The sequence below is a fragment of the Adiantum capillus-veneris genome, chromosome 17 (genome assembly GCF_014529385.1).
Source record: "Adiantum capillus-veneris isolate H3 chromosome 17, ASM1452938v2, whole genome shotgun sequence".
Taxonomy (NCBI): domain Eukaryota; kingdom Viridiplantae; phylum Streptophyta; class Polypodiopsida; order Polypodiales; family Pteridaceae; genus Adiantum; species Adiantum capillus-veneris.
In genome coordinates this window covers 77,076,248-77,095,345 of record NC_140947.1, presented here as the reverse complement: position 1 = coordinate 77,095,345, position 19,098 = coordinate 77,076,248, and the positions used below count along the sequence as shown (strand labels likewise).

Below are 19,098 nucleotides of genomic sequence, written 5' to 3'. Positions count from 1 at the left end.
GAAGAATCACTAGGTCCTCACCATAGAGCCGTGCTAGGACAGAAGCCTCCCAAAAAGTAAAGATGTTGTCAAGGATACTGCGTTCCTTGACTAAACCTGTCTGAGTCCCATGTATAAGGCTCTCTAGAAGTGGCTAAATCCTCAAACTCACAGCCTTGGCAACAATTTTGTAGGCTGACTTGAGGATGGTGATGGGGCGCCACTGTCGAATCTCATCCAAGGAGCCACCCTCCTTGGGAATGAGGTAGATCAAGCCCTCACTCATGCTGTCAGGCATCACTCCTGTAACAAAATGTACTGAAAAGCACTACAGAGATCTGGGCCAACCAGGTCCCAGTACTCCAAGAAAAAACTGGGAGTCAGACCATCCTCACCTGGACAGCTACCACGGGGGGAGGGCCCTAAGAGTCGTGTGCAGCTCCTCAACCTGAAGTGGCAGCTCAAGCCTCTGACGCATCTCCTCACTCACAAGACAAGGCATCTGTGCCCAAACCTGCTCCCTGCATGCATCCTGACGCTCTAGCTGAGGCTCTGCAGACAGTAACTCACGGTAAAAGTCAGTAGCAACTGTACGCATATCCCCGAGCTAACAAGCACCTGGCGAGCCTGTTGTAGCTGCTCCTCCAACCAGGGACTGTCTGGATGCTGCTCTTGCATCCTCTATAACGAAGCAATGCCCCGTCTGAGACGCTGCTCCTCTTCTCTCACTGCAGCCCGGTGAGCCAAAGACTCCTGGAGAAAGAAACGACTAATCTGAGCTAGTCCTAAGGCCACTCTGTTAGAAGGAGAATCCTGCCTGTCCAAGCTCTGTCCAGAGAGCCTCTACTCACTCTCTGAGTGCAGAGTCCAACAAGACCCTCTCTAGGATGCGAAGCATTGTGCTCCCTCTCTTCTGCCTGTCTGCCACTGTGAGGATCACTGGTGCATGGTCCGAGAAGAAAGTCCCTGCCACAATCCCAACTGTCCCTCCCAAGTCACTGAAATGGTCACTAGTGTAGATGCGATCTATCCGCGATAGATTCACTCCTCCCACTCTGCGGTCCGTACGAGAGAAGGCAAGGCTGTCTGGGGGCCTCACAAAACTAGAGTGTTGTCAAACATCCGAGACCCTCAGAGTCATACAAAACCTCTCCCAAGCTGCCAGCTCAACTCCATGCACAGTAGCATGGCTACCACCAATCCTCTCAAAAGGGTCCTCCAACACGTTGAAGTCCCCCCCCTATGCACCAGTGTTCTACCTGCGGCAGAGACTCAACTTTCTGTGACCAAAACTCTGCTCGAGCACTCGCCACATTGGGCACATAGATGTTGAGGAAGCCAAAAAGGCAACCCTGAACCTGCATAGTAATCCATTGAGCCCTGCCTGACACAATAATCCCTCTGCCCACAATGGCCTGCTGCAAAGAGTCCGCAATAGTCATACATACCCCACCCTGGATGTCTCCAAGTCCAAAAGCAGCTAACCAAAAAGTATCATATCGTCCACGCAAGAGCTGACCACAACGTCTAATGCGGCTCTCACATAGATGGTGCTTCTGAAGCATAAGGGGATCAATCTCTCCTCCCACAAGGCAGCGCTGAAGCTCCTGACGCAGCCAGCCCCGCTGACGCTAAAACGAGGGTCCACCAAGTCCCTGCATGTTCCATGAGACGATCCTCATGGGGAGCGAGAGAGAACAGATGCTCTCGCAGCAGCTAAACAGGCTATCTTCGAGGCTGGCTTGGATGGGGAGTAATCCGCATCCGAGCGTCCTCTAGATAGGCGTGACTGCAACGAGTGCCTGGCCCAAGCCCAAGCAGAGTGAGCCGTACTTAAAGCAACCTTCTCTGTCCAAGAGTCCTCATGAATGTGTACATAGCATGGCAAGCACTGTGTATCGGCGAAGACGTAATCAACAAATGTGTCTACATCCTGCTGTATCTGGAGGTGTCACCGCAAACTTGGCCAATGGCCACAAAGTCTAAAGCATGTCTATAACTTCTAGTTCTTCCATGTGGTGAGAGAACTCTAGGACCTGTGTGTGCAACCGTCCCAACACTGAGTCAAGAGTCCACTCAGTCTGTTCCCTGTCGCAAAGGGGAAAGGAGAAGCCAACTGCTAAGTCCAACGCCTCTGTCCCCCTAGCTGCAAGGAACAGAACATGGACCCTGAAGCAGGCTGCCTCATGGTCTGCTGAGGGGTCGCCGAGAAAACGAGTAAAGTCGTAGTGGAAGAAGTCCAATCGGCGCCGGATGTCGATGCTCGTCAGACCACGAGGGATAGCTGCAAGGCGAGACGTCTGTACCTGTAGAGGGGGTCGCAAGAAAGGCTGTCCCTCTCTCGCCAAGCGACTCGTAGCAAAGGTGCCGCCAAGAGATCTCCTAGCAGCCGAAGAAGGCTCTGCCCCATGGGTCGATTGTGGAACTGAAGCAGGAGGGGGGGGAGTAGGAGCAGGGGGGAGAGGTGGAGAAGAGGGGCGGAGGGGAGCGGTAGAGGTAGAGGGACGGGGGGAAGAGGCGGCGGGAGAAGGAGGCCGGGGGGAGGATGATGAGGAGGGGAGGAACTCTGGGGGGGAGGGGCTGTCGAGGGTAAAGCTGGGGTAGGGGCTGGAGCAGGGACCTCATCCTACTCAAGAGGACCGAACCGGTTCCCCGTGGGAACCCATTGCTGCTGGGTAGGCGCCTGAGGACCACTCTGAGTGTCAGGCTATCGCTGTGGCCCTTGCCGTCGTGGACCACGAACTTGCTGCCAACCCTTCTCTGCTGGAGCCCCAGGCTCAGAGAGTCGCTCTGCATGTGTGCGTTGTCTCTGTCTGTGGCTGTTGGCCAGCCCTTGCAGGCTGGCCGAGTCTGTGGTGTAGGTCGAGGCCTCCTCTGTGCACGGGCTTTCACAAGATGGCCCATCTGTCAACAAATGAAGCACTGGTTCGAGAGGCCCGAATACTCCATACTCTGTCTAAACCAACCCCCACTCATCCGAGGCAGAAGAATGACCTTTGAGAGCGTGTGAGTGTCCCTAACCAAAACGCGAACTGAGGGAATGCCAACCGCCTTGGCAGCTACTGAGGCTGCCGTGCGAGGTGTCTCCAAGACAGTCCCAATGGTTGAGCCTATCCTGGACAAAAGTGGTAAGTACTCTCTCCGCAAACTTGGAAAGCAGACAGAGATGGGGATGTCTGCCTCCTCTACCAGAACATCCGAAGTAGGGTCGAAACCATGTCTCCACTGTTGAAAGTGGGCTCGTGTTGCTCGGATGGTCAATGGACTCATGGCGATGACCTTGGATGCCATCACGGAGATCTCAAATTCGATCTGATAGTAACCTCGTCCGAGTATCTGTACGTCCAAGATCTTGCCCACCTCTGCGAGAATGCGGGCCTGGAGAAGGTCACGCAGCTCTCCTCTGCTAGGTCGGGTGCGGAGAATCTTGCAGATGACAGAAGTCGCCTGCAAGCGCTCTACCTCTGCGGCTAGGCTCGCTTGCTCTGACGGTGAAAGAGCAAGTCGAATGGTGGGCTCAACGGGGTTGGGTGAGGGGGCTTCGGATGAGTCCCTCTGTAGCGGAGATGGAGCCTCTATCTGTGTCTAATACTATGGCGAAGAAGCGGACGGAGAAAAAACTCTGCAACCAAGCGCGCCGAGCATTGTCCGAGAACAATGCTGCCAGAGCCAATTGCAGGGAAACTTCGGAAAAGAGGAAGGCCACGGGGGGGGGGGGAGAGCGGATAAGGCGGGCAGGGGGGCGACAGCTCAAGAGGCAGCGGGCGGGGGGGGGGTGGCGGCGCACGAGGGCAACGGCCGGGTAGTGCAACGCACAGCGGGGGGGGGGGGGCTACATATGAAGATCAAAAGAGATCTCCTTATGCTAATCAAAAAGATCTCCCAGGACTCTAGAGGTGGGACAATGGGTCTATCTGAAGATACCCAAGGACTCCAAGACTATGCGAACGAGAAAGTATTATAAGCTTTCAACTAGATATTGTGGTCAATTCTTGGTCACAAAGAAAATTGGCCTAGTTGCCTATAAACTAGCTCTTCCTTCGGATGTTAATGTACATCCAGTGTTCCATGTCAGCCGCCTTAAAGTAAAATTGGGCGAAGCCGACGTTGTTGTGCCTATCGAGGAAAATGTATGGCAAGATATGCAAACTGAGGATATTTTTCGAGAACCAGAGGCAGTTTTAGATCATCGTACCCATCATTTACACCAAAAGGCTTATGATGAGTACTTAATTAAATGGAAGGGTCAGTTTGAAAGGTTTTCTACTTGGGACCCAATTAGAGCTCTGAAAGCTCAATATCCCCACTTCATTAATGAGGACATCAATGGATCTTAAGGGGGAAAGTATGTTATGTCCCGCTCATAGGAAAGGGGATCTACCCCAGACGCCGTCGGGATGGGCATCCAGTGTCCGAGCGGACGTAGTGTGAACCCGGCCAGTGTGACCGGCCATTATTATAAAACGGAGGCCAAGGCCTCATTTGCAGTTATCAATCCCCACTGGCAGAGTGCCAGAGTGCGAGTGGTTAGCCCGCGAGGCTAGGAGTACGCGAGGTCACCTCGAGAAGGTGAGGCTGGGTCATATGGGACGCTCTGTCTTACACGTGCACGCCAACATCCTCGGACGCTGGCCCCAGCACTGGGGAGCTGCCGGATGGTGGATATTGTCGGGTGGTTTGTCCGACAAATGTCTTTAGGCGGTCCGTGTAGCCGGGAGATTCTCTCCTCTCCTTCGTTTCAGCGGAGGGTGTCAAAATGGATACGGCCAAGGTTGAGACCATCAAAGATTGTCCAGATTTGAAGAATGTTCATGAGGTTCGCAATTTTCTAGAGTTATGTTCTTATTATGGGCGGTTCATTCTTTGCGGAGATTGCTTCTCCTCTACATTCTTTGACACAATAAGGGGCTCCTTTCACTCGGCGACCATCTGAGATTGCCGCTTTTAAGACTGCCAAGGAGAAGTTGGAACCGGCCCGTAGGGCAGTAGGCTTTGGCTTTCACCCGAAATTCTTTACTTTAGACACACAGAGAGCACTTTAGAAAGGTAACCTGCGACGGGAATTAACACAGCACACATAGTTTCGGAAACTAGAATGCTCCGAGTGTACGCCGACAATCGGTAGGCCCCCAAAATTGGCGCCCCTTTCGGTATTTCTTTATTCTTTAAGAGGGTAATTACAAAGAAAAGTCCTGGGAATTCTTTACCTATATCCAGCTAGATACCACCTGTTCTGGCAAAATTTCGGTAGCATAACAACCCCAAAACTTGCCCGAAACCAATTCCCCTCCTAGAACTCACTTCCACTGGCATAAACCCTCTAATTCCTGCCCAAAAACAGTCAATTCAGCACGCTGTATTCACTGGTTTTTCATCTGTTTTCAGCCCTAAGCAACCCTCAACTGTTGTCTGACAGTGGGGCACGGTTCCCAATGATTCTGGCATCATGGCGGCTGCAAAACAGTCCAAAAACAGCATGTATATAGCATTGAAAATGCACCTGTGTCGTGAGGTTATGACCCTCACCGGTGCTTGCTTTGGAGTAGCAATTAGCTACTCCTGTTCCTACTCAAGGAGGCTCTTGCCTCGGCACAAAAGCATGAAGCCACACAGTTGTACATCAGTCAAATGAAGAGCCCTCTTGTGGGGCATCACATAATTGCACGTAAGGGGGAGAGAGAGCAATGTGTAGTGTGCACGTCATCACTCCTAGCACCACAGTGTACATAGAGAGGAAAGCAAGCACTCCCTAGCTCTGAACCTGTGACAGGTTCTCAATGAAGCATCCCCCCAGCATAAATCGAGCACCCCATCTTCTGCGCTTCAGCTGTAATGCATCTGTGAACAAATAGATGCAAAAGGAGAAGAGTTCCATGGCTGCCAAAACCTGCGTATCGCTGAAAACGCTGCAAAACAACCCCATAAACACGCATCTGATGCCTTCCAATGCTAAAAATGAGCTCCTTGGTCCTAGGTAAAGTCATCGGAAGATCAAAGCTCAAAAATGCAGAGAAATGGCTGAAAATCAGAGGTATCAGCCTCCGAAACTACTCTCAACACGTGCATCAGTTGACTTTGCAGCAGAGTAAGAAAATGTTCCCCTTGTCATTCCGGAGTAATGACGCGAACAAATTGCATGGTCCAAAATAGCGGTTCCCTAAATTTTAAGGGATGCGTCCGTTGGACTCCCACTGGTCATCTCACCATCTATCCCCACTGGGACCGCATCCAAAAATGCAATGTGACCCAACTGTCGGGTACTTTCCTTCGGTGACCCCACCTTGGCTTTGTGCCTTTATTGAGTTCACTTCCTAGTATCCACCAACTTGCTAAGTGCGATAGGAGGAACCTACATGATCTTGAACTGAGCCTAGACATCCTTTTACTTTACGAGTTTCAGTGCCGACCAACTTCCCGTCTCCGGGTGAAACTACCGTTCACATTGGCCATACAATGCCCGACAATTTGCAACTTCAAAATGAGGGTCTCAAAATTTAAACAAAAATCATTGGAAAGAAACCAACAATTAAGGTTAGCAGTTGCCACGTCCTCGTAACATACCCCTCTCTTGAAAGCGCAAACGTCCTCGATTGCATATCATAAATACATTCCACTGATGATCTTGTGTTGTTACCACTCTTTGATCATCCCATGTATCCACAAGAAAGGTCGTAACACATAGATACAAATGGCTTAATGAGACCTTCACACTTTTGTCATTTCCATCTATTACACTGAATTCATATATACATATAATGTGCTAGCTCTATCATTATCCCTCCTTTGCACAAGTTGGGTTGGGGTATAAGTAGGTCTTGAACTTCACCACATAGCATCTTGCAACCTGTCCCATAACTTTTTACATGTGCAAGAGGCTCTTGCCTCTGCAAACGAGCATAATTCCACAATACTGTAGCGTACTACCCACGACCAAGTAAGCTCAAATTTCAAGATGATTTACCAATGTGTCAAAGAATCCAAGCAATGGCCTCACAAAATCGGCGAGCAGCGTACCACTTGGCAGACCCAACATCACTCCCGCAGGAGATCTAGTGGCCAATTTACCACCATGAGACCTCTCTCTATCTCATCTTGGTTCATACTTGCAAACCCTAAAAACGCAGCAAAAAATCAGCTATAATTTGACCACTTTTTGGTAGAGCGAATATGCGGAATTTCCTGTTTGTCCTGTGAAGAGAAACTCTCTTCCATAATGCCTTTCCCTTTGTCGGACATAGTACAATCCCGCGTTCCTGTACTCTGTTTTTACCCAACACAACCGAGGCTCACTTCTTAACGAAAAAGTGATTGATGTCCCGGCAACAGAACCTTGAAACCGTCCCGTAGGGCGGTAGGCTTTGGCTTTCACCCGAAATTCTTTATTTTAGACACACATATAGAGCACTTTAAAAAGGTAACCTGCGACGGGAATTAACACTTAAGCACACACACGGCTCGGAAGCTAGAATACTCCGAGCGTACGCCAACAACTTGTAAGCCCCAAAATTGGCGCCCCTTTCGGTATTTCTTTTTTCTTTAAGAGGGTAATTACAAAGAAAAGTCCTGGAAATTCTTTACCTATATCCAGCTAGATACCACCTGTTCTGGTAAAATTTCGGCAACATAACAACCCCAAAACTTGCCCGAAACCAACTCCCCTGCTAGAACTCACTTCCACTGGCATAAACCCTCTGAATACTGCCCAAAAACAGTAAATTCAGCACGCTGTATTTACTGGTTTTTCATCTGTTTGCAGCCCTAAACAGCCCCCGAACTGTGGTCTAACAGTGGGGCACGGTTCCCAATGATTCTGGCATCATGGCTACCCAAAAACAGTAAATTCAGCACACTGTATTTAACGGTTTTTCATCTGTTTGCAGCCCTAAACAGCCCCCGAACAGTGGTCTAACAATGGGGCACGGTTCCCAATGATTCTGGCATCATGGCGGCTGCAAAACAGTCCAAAAACAGCGTGTACACAGTGCTAAAAACGCACCTGTTTGGTGTTTGGTGAGGTTATGACCCTCACCAAAGCCTGCTTTAAAGTAGCAATTAGCTACTCCTGTTCCTGCTGAAGGAGGCTCTTGCCTCGGCACAAAAGCATGAAACCACAGAATTATACATCAGTCAAATGAAGAGCCCTCTTGTGGGGAATCACATAAATGCACGTAGGGGGGAGAGAGAGCAGTGTGTAGTGTGGAGGTCATCACCCCTAGCACCACATTGTACATAGAGATGAAAGCAAGCACTTCATAGCTCTTAACTTGTGACAGGTTCTCAATGAAGCATCCCCCCAGCATAAATCGAGCACCCCATCTTCTGCGCTTGAGCTGTAATGCATCTGTGAACAAATAGATGCAAAAGGAGAAGAGTTCCATGGCTACCAAAACCTACGTATCGCTGGAAACGCAGCAAAACAGCCACGTAAATACGCATCTGATGCCTTCCAATGCTGAAAATGAGCTCCTTGGTCCTAGGTAAAGTCATGGGAAGCTCAAAAATGCAGAGTAATGGCTGAAAATCAGAGTTATCAGCCTCCAAAACTGCTCCAAAAAGTCAGTTACAAGTTCTGTTCTCTCAGACTTGGTAAATTGGCCAAAAAGTGCCACTTGGCACTCATACATGCAATTTCTCCGCATTGGGCTTCTCGCTTAAAAATCTCTCAACACGTGTATCGATTGACTTTGCAGCAAAGTAATAAAATGTTCCCCTTGTCATTCCGAAGGTAACGACGCGAACAAATTTCATGGTCCAAAATAGCAATTCCCTAAATTTTAACGGATGCTTCCGTTGGACTCCCATTGGTCATCTAACCATCTATCCCCACTGGGACCGCATCCAATAATGCAATGTGGCCTAACTGTCAGGTACTTTCCTTTGGTGACCTCACCTTGGCTTTGTGCCTTTATTGAGTTCACTTCCTAGTATCCACGAACTTGCTAAGTGCGATGGGGGGACCTACAAGACCTTGAATTGAGCCTAGACATCCTTTTACTTTACGAGTTCCATTGCCGACCAACTTCCCGTCTGCGGGTGAAACTATCGTTCACATTGGCCATACAATGTCCGACCATTTGCAACTTCAAAAAGAGGGTCTCAAAAATTAAACAAAAGCCATTGGAAAGAAACCAACTACTAAGATTAGCAGTTGCCACATCCTCGTGACAGAAGTTGACTTTGCTAGACTTGCAAAAGTCATTTCAGGTATACTGTGATGCTTGTGGCTGCAGTCTGAGAGCGATCTTGATGCAGGTAGGCCATGTTGTAGCCTATGAGAGCAGAATGTTTCCTAGACCAGAATGGGTTGCACAGACCGATGAGGAGGAGTTGTTGATAGTTATTTATCCATGCTCTTACTAAATGGCGTCACTTTCTACTCAGAGCCGATTTTACAGTGTTTATCAATCATCAGACGTTATGATATTCTTGTCTCAAAAACAGCTTTCAGACAAGCAGATGCAGTGGGCAAATATTTTGTCACAATTTCACATTCAGATTGTGCATGTTCAAGGACAAAAGAATGTGGTGGCGGATGTCACAAGACGGGCACCACGTGCCAATAGAAAAGAACAGGCTGAACAAACTTTTAGCACTACAATAACAACTGCATTGAAAGAGAGAGACAACACGCGACATGGAGTGGCGGAATTCCACCCCAGAGAGTATTGGCCCTAAACCTTGGCGCCCCTTTCAGTATTTCTTTATATTGCATCAACACAATACAAGTAGGTACTCCAGACTCTGCAATTCTCCAGGAAGCATGCCAGAGAATGAGCCCTAACCCCATATTTAAAGGCCGTTGGCCTAAAAAGCAATTACAGTGAAAAGCCTTCAAACTCAAAAGCATCTTGTCCAAAAGCAAAGCCAAAAAGCTGTCAGCGCAATTTACAAAAATCCGTATAATCCTGCCACGTCAGCACCGCCAATGTGAAAAGTGAAAATCCGTACATATCTGCCACATCATCAGCCAGCATGAATTTTGGAAATCTGTCACGTCATCAACCTGCTTCGCAAGTTCTTGTGTGTGTGTGTGTGTGAGCCCTGCTTTAATTCCTGCTGTTCTGCCTCTTCACTTAGGGTTTAGGCCCCTCGGCCCACATCTGCAAGTTAGCTCCCTTCTTCATGCCTTTGACACGTAATCAGTTTGTGACATCGCCCCTTCTTGAAAGAGAGTAATCGTCCGCGATTGCAGCATATCTGCAAAACAACTCAAGTTAGCTCTAAAGAAATTTCTGAGGGACAATCAGTTTGCTCTTTTTGTTAAGGAGTTAGCTTCTCTTTTCGGCTCTTTTGATCAAGGAGTTAGCTTCTCCTTTCGTCCAGATCGGAACTCTCGATATTCCGGCGTAGTAAAATTAGCCATCACACCCAGACCGTACTGATCTTCCACGGGTGTCTTGATGCACTAAAATTAGATACCCAAGCAATCTCATCCAATTAGGAATATTTAGTGGTTGGCACATCACAATGCAATACAAATGCTCACATATGCATGTTACCAGACATAGAAACATAAAGCCGCCGATGAACACTCCTCCCACATAACCTAACAAGGTCCGGACCGGGAGATGTTCAACAACTCCCTCATCACTCCTCCCGCATAACCTAAAAAGGTCCGGGCCGGGAGATATAGAGGTCTTTTACAACCAAACACCCCCTAGACCGCAGCCTGCGTCATTCGGAGGTGTTGAGAATAACCACTGCTCAGACTTCTTAATACTCCTCCCGCATAACCATCCAAGTCCGGGCCGGGAGTCACAAGAACAATTATTTTACAAGCATACAACCAAACGCTCCCCGCTCCCTAGGCATCGGCCTACGTCGTTCGGAGGTTTTCAAACATACAACGAAACGCTCCCCAAGCATTGGCCTGCGTCGTTCCAAGGTTCAAACAATACCAAAACAGTATTTCTCACTTCCCCACCCGAGAGTAAAATCAACAATCATTGAAACCAGTATCAAACCAAAGTCAAACAATTCAAATCGACACCAAAACAGGTTCAAAACAGATACCATCCATTTCAAACAAATTCCAAACAGGATCACCAAACAAGATTAAACAGAACTCAAACCTAAAAATCAATCTCGACATCAGTCGAGCTCGAAAAGTTGACTGACTTTCCATCCTGAAACCTGCACCAAAAATTAGGGTTAGGTTCATTCCATAAGGTCGTAGCCGAGCACACCATGGTCCATCAGGTCTTGGACAGACAGTGTTTCTTTGGCGGCGATGGTAGTCCCAAGATAGGAATCTCACTCGACCTCCAAGGTCATCTGCTCATGAAGAGACATCTAGTAAGAGATGTCGAGAAATTTCAAGTTATAATCTGCTAGGGTTTCCATGGCAAGCATTCAGGATACCCCACTCTACCAAAAGTTGCACTCCAAAGGAGGATGTCAGAAACCTTATAACTTCGGGCAACAAAAATTTCTTGAAAGCTTGCCAAGTCCTTGGAAGTGTGCGGCTTGGTAGCTATAGACATCTACATGGTACTGTCTTTGAGAAAAACAGCAGCTCGAAACAAATCTTGGATCCTTCTCTTGCAAGTGATCTTAATGGCTTATGCCCTGTAAGACATGAGCGGTGAAGACGGGAGCGCGCTCGATGCACGATGAAGTAAGGGTGGAAGTGGCTAATAAGTTCAGGTTGGAGGACGAAGATACCTCGATAAAATTCCAATAGCTCTGTCTGCTCTTTTGTAGGACCGGTATGCTTTCAGAAAAGCACACGCCTGATGCTCTGATACCACTATCACAAGACGGGCACCACGTGCCAATAGAAAAGAACAGACTTAACAGACTTTTAGCACTTCAATAACAACTGAACTGAAAGAGAGAGACACACATGACACAGAGCGGCGGAATTCCACCCCAGAGAATATTGGGCCCAAACCTTGGCACCCCTTTCGGTATTTCTTTATATTGCATCAACACAGTACAAGCCGGTACTCCAGACTCTGCACCTTCTCCAAGAAGCATGCCAGAGAATGAGCCCTAACCTCATATTTAAAGGCCGTTGGCCTAAAAAGCAATTGCAGTGAAAAGCCTTCAAACTCAAAAGCATCTGGTCCAAAAGCAAAGCCAAAAAGCTATCAACGCAATTTACAGAAATCTATCCAATTATGACACGTCAACACTGCCAACGTGAAAAGCGAAAATCCGCATAGTTCTGCCACATCATCAGCCAGCGGGATTTCTGGAAATATGTCACGTCATCAACCTGCTTCGCAAGTTCTTGTGTGTGTGTGTGTGTGTGTGAGCCCTGCTTTAATTTCCTGCTGCTCTGTCTCTTCACTTAGAGTTTAGACCCCTCGGCCCACATCTACAAGTTGGCTCCCTTCTTCAGGGCTTTGACACATCATCAGTTTGTGACAGCAAATGCATTGTCTCCTAAGCCTTTGGTTTTGGCTATTTCGGCAGTTCATCACCATCGCTTCGAGGATATGGTAGATGAGTACGCCACAGATCCAGATTTCTCAAACATCTTTGGTCGGTTGTAGAGTGGGAAAGTAGTTACGGGCTATTCACTCAAGGAAGGCTAGTTTGATGCGGAAGAATTTGTTGTGTTAGACAAGCACTAAGGAATAAGGTTTTGACAGAGTGCCACTGTCCACCTTTTTCGGGCGATCGCGGCACAAAGACCACCTTGAAAGGTGTGGAACAGTTTTTCTATTCGGTGAGGCTCAAAAAGGATGTGGATGAGTTTGTTCGCAGTTGTTTGATATGCCAAAAGGTCAAGTTCAACAAGCATAAGGCACCAGGTCTTTTGCAACCTTTACCTATACGTAGCAGACCTTGGGAAAGTATGGCAATAGATTTTATTTTATATCTTCCCAAGACTCAGAGTGGGCACGATGGCATCTGGACAGTTATTGGCAGACTTAGCAAACAAACTCACTTTACTCTAGTCAAGAAGACGGTTAAGCCAGATCATTTGACTAAATTGTTTGTCTCGCAGATATTTTGACTTCATGGCATGCCTCAATCTATAGTTTCAAATAGAGATACCCATTTTACTAGCTTGTTTTGGAGGGCAATTTGGGAGAACATTGGTAGTCGGTTACAATTCTCGTCCTCTTCCCACCCGCAGACTGATGGGCAATCGGAGATTATGAATGCAGTAGTTCTGGACTTGTTGAAGTCTTACATCTCTAAGCAGAAAAATCAGTGGGAGAAGTTTATGCCCTTAGTCGAGTTTGTCTACAACAACACAGCGCATACGTCTACAGGGAAGGCGCCATTTAAGATCATTGAGGGTGCAAAGAAGGTTCCACCTATTCTAAGCACCAAGGATAATATTTTTGAAGCAGATCAGTATGTTCAGGATCTGCAGAGGTGCGCGAGGTTCTTGAGAAGTCTCAAACAAGGCATAAGAAGGCAGCAGACAAGCATCGACATGACTTGTAGTTGAAGGAAAATGATTGGGTGCTTCTACATTCTGAGAAGGCAAGCCTGAAAAAATGAAAGGGTAAGGAGCGACTTTTTCCAAAGTTGAGTATGAGATACTATGGCCCTTTCCACATTCAGGAAAAGATAAATGATGTATCCTTCAGACTGAAGTTACCTTTCAAAGGTGAAGTGCCAATAGACAAGGAGCCTGACAAGCAACCTGAAGTGGAACAGACAGAGGAGATTCTCATTCCAGACTAGATACTCTCTCACAAGGCAAGAAAAGTGAAAGGTAAGCTGATACGTCAGTATTTAGTCAAGTTCAAGAACTATCCAGCATTGGATGCAAAATGGATGGAAGAGGAGGACCTAGCAGATACTCCTCAGATTTTAGAGCTTTACCTTGAGGCTTTTGGTCTAGCTTCGACTATTCGAAGAGTTACCGATGATCAACGGGTTGAATTTGGTGCGGTGCAGACTGCACCAGACGGCAGTTACTCCGCTCTTTTTGTCATAGATTACCCAAATGGATTAAAGTCACTGATTTCTCTTGAGATTTCAGGAGTACTAATGGGCTGACAGTATTCTAATGTATGACTTTAAGAAATAAAGTACTTTGTCATGGGAATTCCTTAAATAAATTTGATATATGTGCTCGCTCGTGTGTGATGTCTGAGTGCATGATTGAAAGACGAAATGACTGCAGCATTTCGGTCTTGATTCACCTGAGGGGTGATGTGGATATGCTAGTAACAAGATTTAGTCGATCCCGACATTTGCTAGAGATCGGTGAGATCTGCATGTGATTGATGACGTGGCATGACCTAAAGGACAGACTCCTGACAAAAGAGGCCACAGCCCCACTGAAAGATGCAGAAGAAGGTGTGACACTATAAAGAGCCATTTTGACAGGAAAATTTGAAAGGACGCCAGTTTTTTATAAGTTGTACCAACTTATGGGGTCCTGTCCGATGGGGCCCAAAGGGACAAAGGCTAAAAAGATATGCGTAAAGAACGATGATGTGGCACCAAGTACGGACCTCCGCAATTTGCGCTACTGACCTCGTTGTTGTACGAAGCTCCGTGATTTACGGCTTTTCATGTACACTGCTTTTGGAAGGCCCAAGGCCTATAAATAAAGTGTCAGGGCCTCAATCTCAGGCAAATAAGCTTGGGAGCACTATTGAGACAAGGACCCCCGGACATTGTACTTTGTGAAGCATTATTTATAAAGAAATATCGAAAGGGGCGCCAGTCGTTAAGACCAATCTCTCTGTGCACGGAATTTTACCGTGTCGTCTCGTCTCTCTCTCAGTTTTGTAGAGTTCTTTCAATTTTCTCACGTGTTATGGTAGGTTAAGTTGGGGTATCCAAGTCTGTTGCACTGTCATCCAAAGAGTTATGAAAAGCGCCTTGCATGCCTAGCATTCCTCCATTCAAACCACTTTTGTTTCTTAGCATGGCATTATTGTTTCTTGGAATATTGGATCCAAAAACATCCACGGGTTCCCTTGACCTACCATTCCAAAGAGTACAAATTCCTCCTATAAATCCGGAAAATTTGCTATTCCCTCCCGTTGTTTGTTTGCAAAGAAGTTGGGTTCTCCAGGAACCTGGCCTTTGAAACAATTGAGGGTTCATAGGGCCTACCAAACCTTTTCATTACTTGAAAATGGTCTTCATGGCTCTCTCCTTTATGTGCTTGACATAACGAGAATCCTTGCTATATGCAAGAAAATGGTAAGATGTAAACTTGAGTCTCTCTCTCCGCATCGCTATTCAACGACTTATCAAGTGTAAGGTGCAGCGGAAGTGAATGTTGAACTTTGCTCAAGATGAGTGCTCCGAACTGTGCTCAAGGTTCCTTTTACTTACGGAAGGGAGAGCCTTCCGTTCCTTTAGTGAGAGAGTGCAATGGACATAAACAAAGTGGATGAACACTGTGAATGAAGGTACATGACATTGAGAGAGAGAGAGAAGAATACGACACCAGAAAAGTTGTCAAACCCTCCTTTGAAGGCCCCACTCTCTATGGCGAGAGCGGTCTACTATTGATTGCACAAATCTCTACACTGCTTTGGACTTGCCGATGATGTCGACGACGACAAGACGGGCTGAAATCTGAAAATGCTAACGGCTGAAATCTGCAAATCTTGTATCTGCTGAATTAAGACTCTATGTCGATGACGACGATGCAACGACGACGCGCTGAAAAACGCAGATGCTGAAATCTGCATTTTTCGGGCTGAATCTGCAAACTAGTCGGGATCTGACCATGCGGCGAGGATTGCTGTAGGGAGGTAAGATCTGCGAGGTTCGGGACTTCTACTACAATGTCTGACTGCTGAAAACTGAAAACACTAGTGCTTACTGAGGTTCCATCGCGATGAATCTGCAAACACCGACGCTGATCTGCAAACCAAATACGCTAGGGCTGAAAACTATCCTGCTTGTGGAAATCTGCTAACGCTAGGGCTGCTCTCTGGTCTTGCTGTCGCCAGGCTATTGCAATGCAAAAACGCTGGCTGATCTTGGAGCAAAACGCTACCTTGTTGCTGATGCAAAAACGCTAGGTCTGCTGATGGGGGTTTCTGTTGAGAAGGTGCCTGTTGAACACGAAGTTCCTGCTGCCTCTTTTGCCCATAAGTGCTAGCGCTAGGTTTCTTTATATATATCATTGGCCAAATTGCCCTACCCAATTCCCAACAAAAGTCGCTTAAAAATAATAAGTGAAAAATGTCAAAAATAGGAAAAATAGGTCTATGCACTGTAAAAATGCTCTTGATGGGTTCTGATGGAAATCTAATGATCATGTTGTGTGCAACCACAGGATATGCATCTACTCTGTGTCTGGACATGCACGGTCTACGAACAGATTCACAAAAGTGCCAGATCACTTCCTATTCTAGACTCACTGAACTGAAATAAACCCTTGTCATGAAGTAGCTTGTCCACGTACACTTAGGGTTAGATGTGCACGTGACACCGCTTCCTTTACAAAGTGAGGTACTGGTAACGAAGTGTATGGCATCGAGGGAGATCGCCAACAGCATTTGGATGAATCTTGGGAAGGACTCTTCGACGGCCCACTCTGAGGTGTGGATCGTGCGATACTTGAACTTCATGAAGGTCTGCAACGCTCGCTTCTTTGGGCCGCGCCGAAAGCGACAAAAGTCTTCTGTGGCTCCTTCGATGCTTCAACTTCGTCCATAGTCATGCGTCTACCTTCTTCAAGAATCTCCAAGGCTGAAAATTCCTGAACCACTTCCAACACAAAAACATGAACATACCCATTCCATGTAAAGTGACTGGAAAAATTCTAGTCTTTCAAAAAAATTGTGCATGCAATGTAGATGAACAAAGTGACGGAGTGCCAACCTATTCATCAAACACACCCAAACAATGGGGTCGAATCTTGACTTTCTGATCTAAATTAATCAACTATGGCAAAACACAATGGGAATGCCCATGCTTGATGCTCAATCCTTCTTGTGCTCTTTCGGATATTGTGTCATGCCAAGAAAGAGACGTGGAAGATGAATTCCTTGAATGCAAACATTTCATTTGTTCATGAGTAATCCGCATCTATCCGTGCTCATTCATGAGTGAATCGTGTTCAACGTACAATATGGCATGCCTGTGAAAAGGGATCACATAAGGACGATGACTAAAATACAGGAAAGCATCACGAATGAAACACTCGAACAATGCGTGCTAACTCATCATTCGAACACATAATACTTCCTGTGGGGGTTCTTTGGACCTCGACTCGAGAGCCAAGATCGGTTCTTCGTGATCGATCGAATCTGCAATGAGGTTAGTATCACTAGAAAAAGCATCAACTAAACCATCATCCTTGTGAACAATCACATCATTATCCAGCAAATCATCATGCTCGTGAATAATCACATCTTGATCATGCAAATCATCATGCTTATCATTATCAAGAAATTCATCATGCTTATCATGCAATTCATCACGCTTATCATTATCATCCAAATCATCATGCTTGTCATAATCATCCAAATCATGTGTGTCATGCTTTGGTAAAGAAGAGACCAAGAGAGTCTCCTTTTCCTGATTCTTTTTAATCTTCGTCTGCACATTAGAAATGAGAGAGAAGAATGAACAACTTGCTCTCCACGAATGACAATGGGAGAGTCACTTTTAGCATTGAAAGTGAACGTATTAGCTGCCCAATCAATGAGAGGGTTATGCTCATGAAACCATCGAATGCCTAAAAGCATATCACATCCTGAGAGAGGAGAGACTACAAATTTTCTGCGGAAGGACGCTTGTTGAACAGTGAACAAAACATCAAGGCACTCTTTCGTGATGAGAGAGACAATACCAGGAGCGAAGCTTGACACCTCAAAAGGAGATGTCGTGCTAACCTTCAAGCGCGCTCTTTCGACATGAGTCACTAATCACATCATGCATACTGCCTAATATGACAAAACGCTGACCATTCACATGACCATAACACTTAATGAGAGACTCATCAATGGGAGGATCAAGAGAGACTTGGGTCATACTCGTGTTCTCATTTATTGCATTGACGGAGGAAGTGGGTCATGTGGGTTCTTTAGTTTCTTTAGATTCAAGCTTAGGACATGTTCTTTTTATGTGACCCTTAATGTGACAATGAAAACAACGACCTTCCTTAGAATAAGTGCTTTGCTCTTCCGACGTGATGTATCCTCCTAAAATTCCTTGTTCTACCTTTTCATTTGGAGTGAGCTTAGGTTTAGCAATTATGTTAGTCTTACCCTTAGGTTCATTTTCAGAGTTCTTTTCTGAGAGACTATTAGAAGACTAGTTAGCAGAGTTACCGTTCTTACCATTCTTACCGTTCTGAGGGTTCTGAGAAGTCTGAGAGGTACTTCCTGAAGTCTTGTTTTCCTTACGCTTCCCCTTGTTGTGCTTCATCTCCTCTGCGAGAGCAATCGCTACCACCTTGTTGAGATCGATTGGGTGGAGGACGTCGACATCAAACCTGATATAGTCGTCCAACCCAAATAAAAGCCTCCTTGCGCTCATCATCCGATTTGTGTAATTGGGTGCCGAGTTGCAAAACACGGTTAGAAAAAGACATGACTGGCATACCATTCTACTTGAGATTGCACCAATCTTCTTTCAACCGCACTGGGTACTGTGCTTGCATAAACCGCGCCTTGAGCTTGTCTTGGAAGTCGGCCCAATTGAAGGAAAGGGGCGCATCTTTGTCGGCTTCCTCTAGGTACGCGGCCAACTGTGCGTCTTGCCATGCGTGGTACCAATTAATGGCATCACTGGCAAGGTACATGGCTGCCGTCAAAATCTTGCTATTGCTTGTCTTCTTAGTTGTCGCAAAATAGGCATTCAATTGATGCAACCAAGAATGAATAACACTAGCATCCATCTTACCATCATACTTACTGAAAGTCAACTTCTCTGTGACGGGGTTGTTGAAGTCCAAATCTCAACTTGCACCACTTAATGAACTACCACCCTCTTTGGCCGGCTCGGGCGTTGAGGTGAGAACCTATCGGACCAACTCTTGCATGAGTAGTTCTCTCTGTGTCTCCAAGGCCGCTTGTCTTTCTTCGGCAATCTCTTTTCTTTGTGCTTTTCTTTGTGCTTTTCTTTCTTTTCGTTCTTCGGCCGCCAAGCGCGCTTCGCGGTCCAATGTTTCTTGTCTGTTTTGGCGTTCACGCTCCACGGCAACGCGATTCGCTTCTTGTTCTGCCA

The 19,098-nt window shown here is 46.7% G+C and overlaps 1 protein-coding gene across 2 annotated transcripts in view; it reads right to left on the bottom strand.

Moving 5' to 3' along the window:
• LOC147437519 (E3 ubiquitin protein ligase RIN2-like) overlaps nt 1–19,098 on the bottom strand; it is a 92,720-nt gene that overhangs the window by 9,208 nt on the left and 64,414 nt on the right. The window contains exon 12 of one of the 2 annotated variants that reach the window (XM_086487043.1): nt 16,389–16,624. The exons of the other annotated variant lie outside the window; for it this stretch is intronic. Coding sequence (XP_086343169.1) covers nt 16,490–16,624 — 135 coding nt within the window. The 3' untranslated portion in view covers nt 16,389–16,489. Of the gene's footprint in view, nt 1–16,388; nt 16,625–19,098 lie in introns of those variants that run through there. 2 annotated transcript variants of the gene reach the window in all.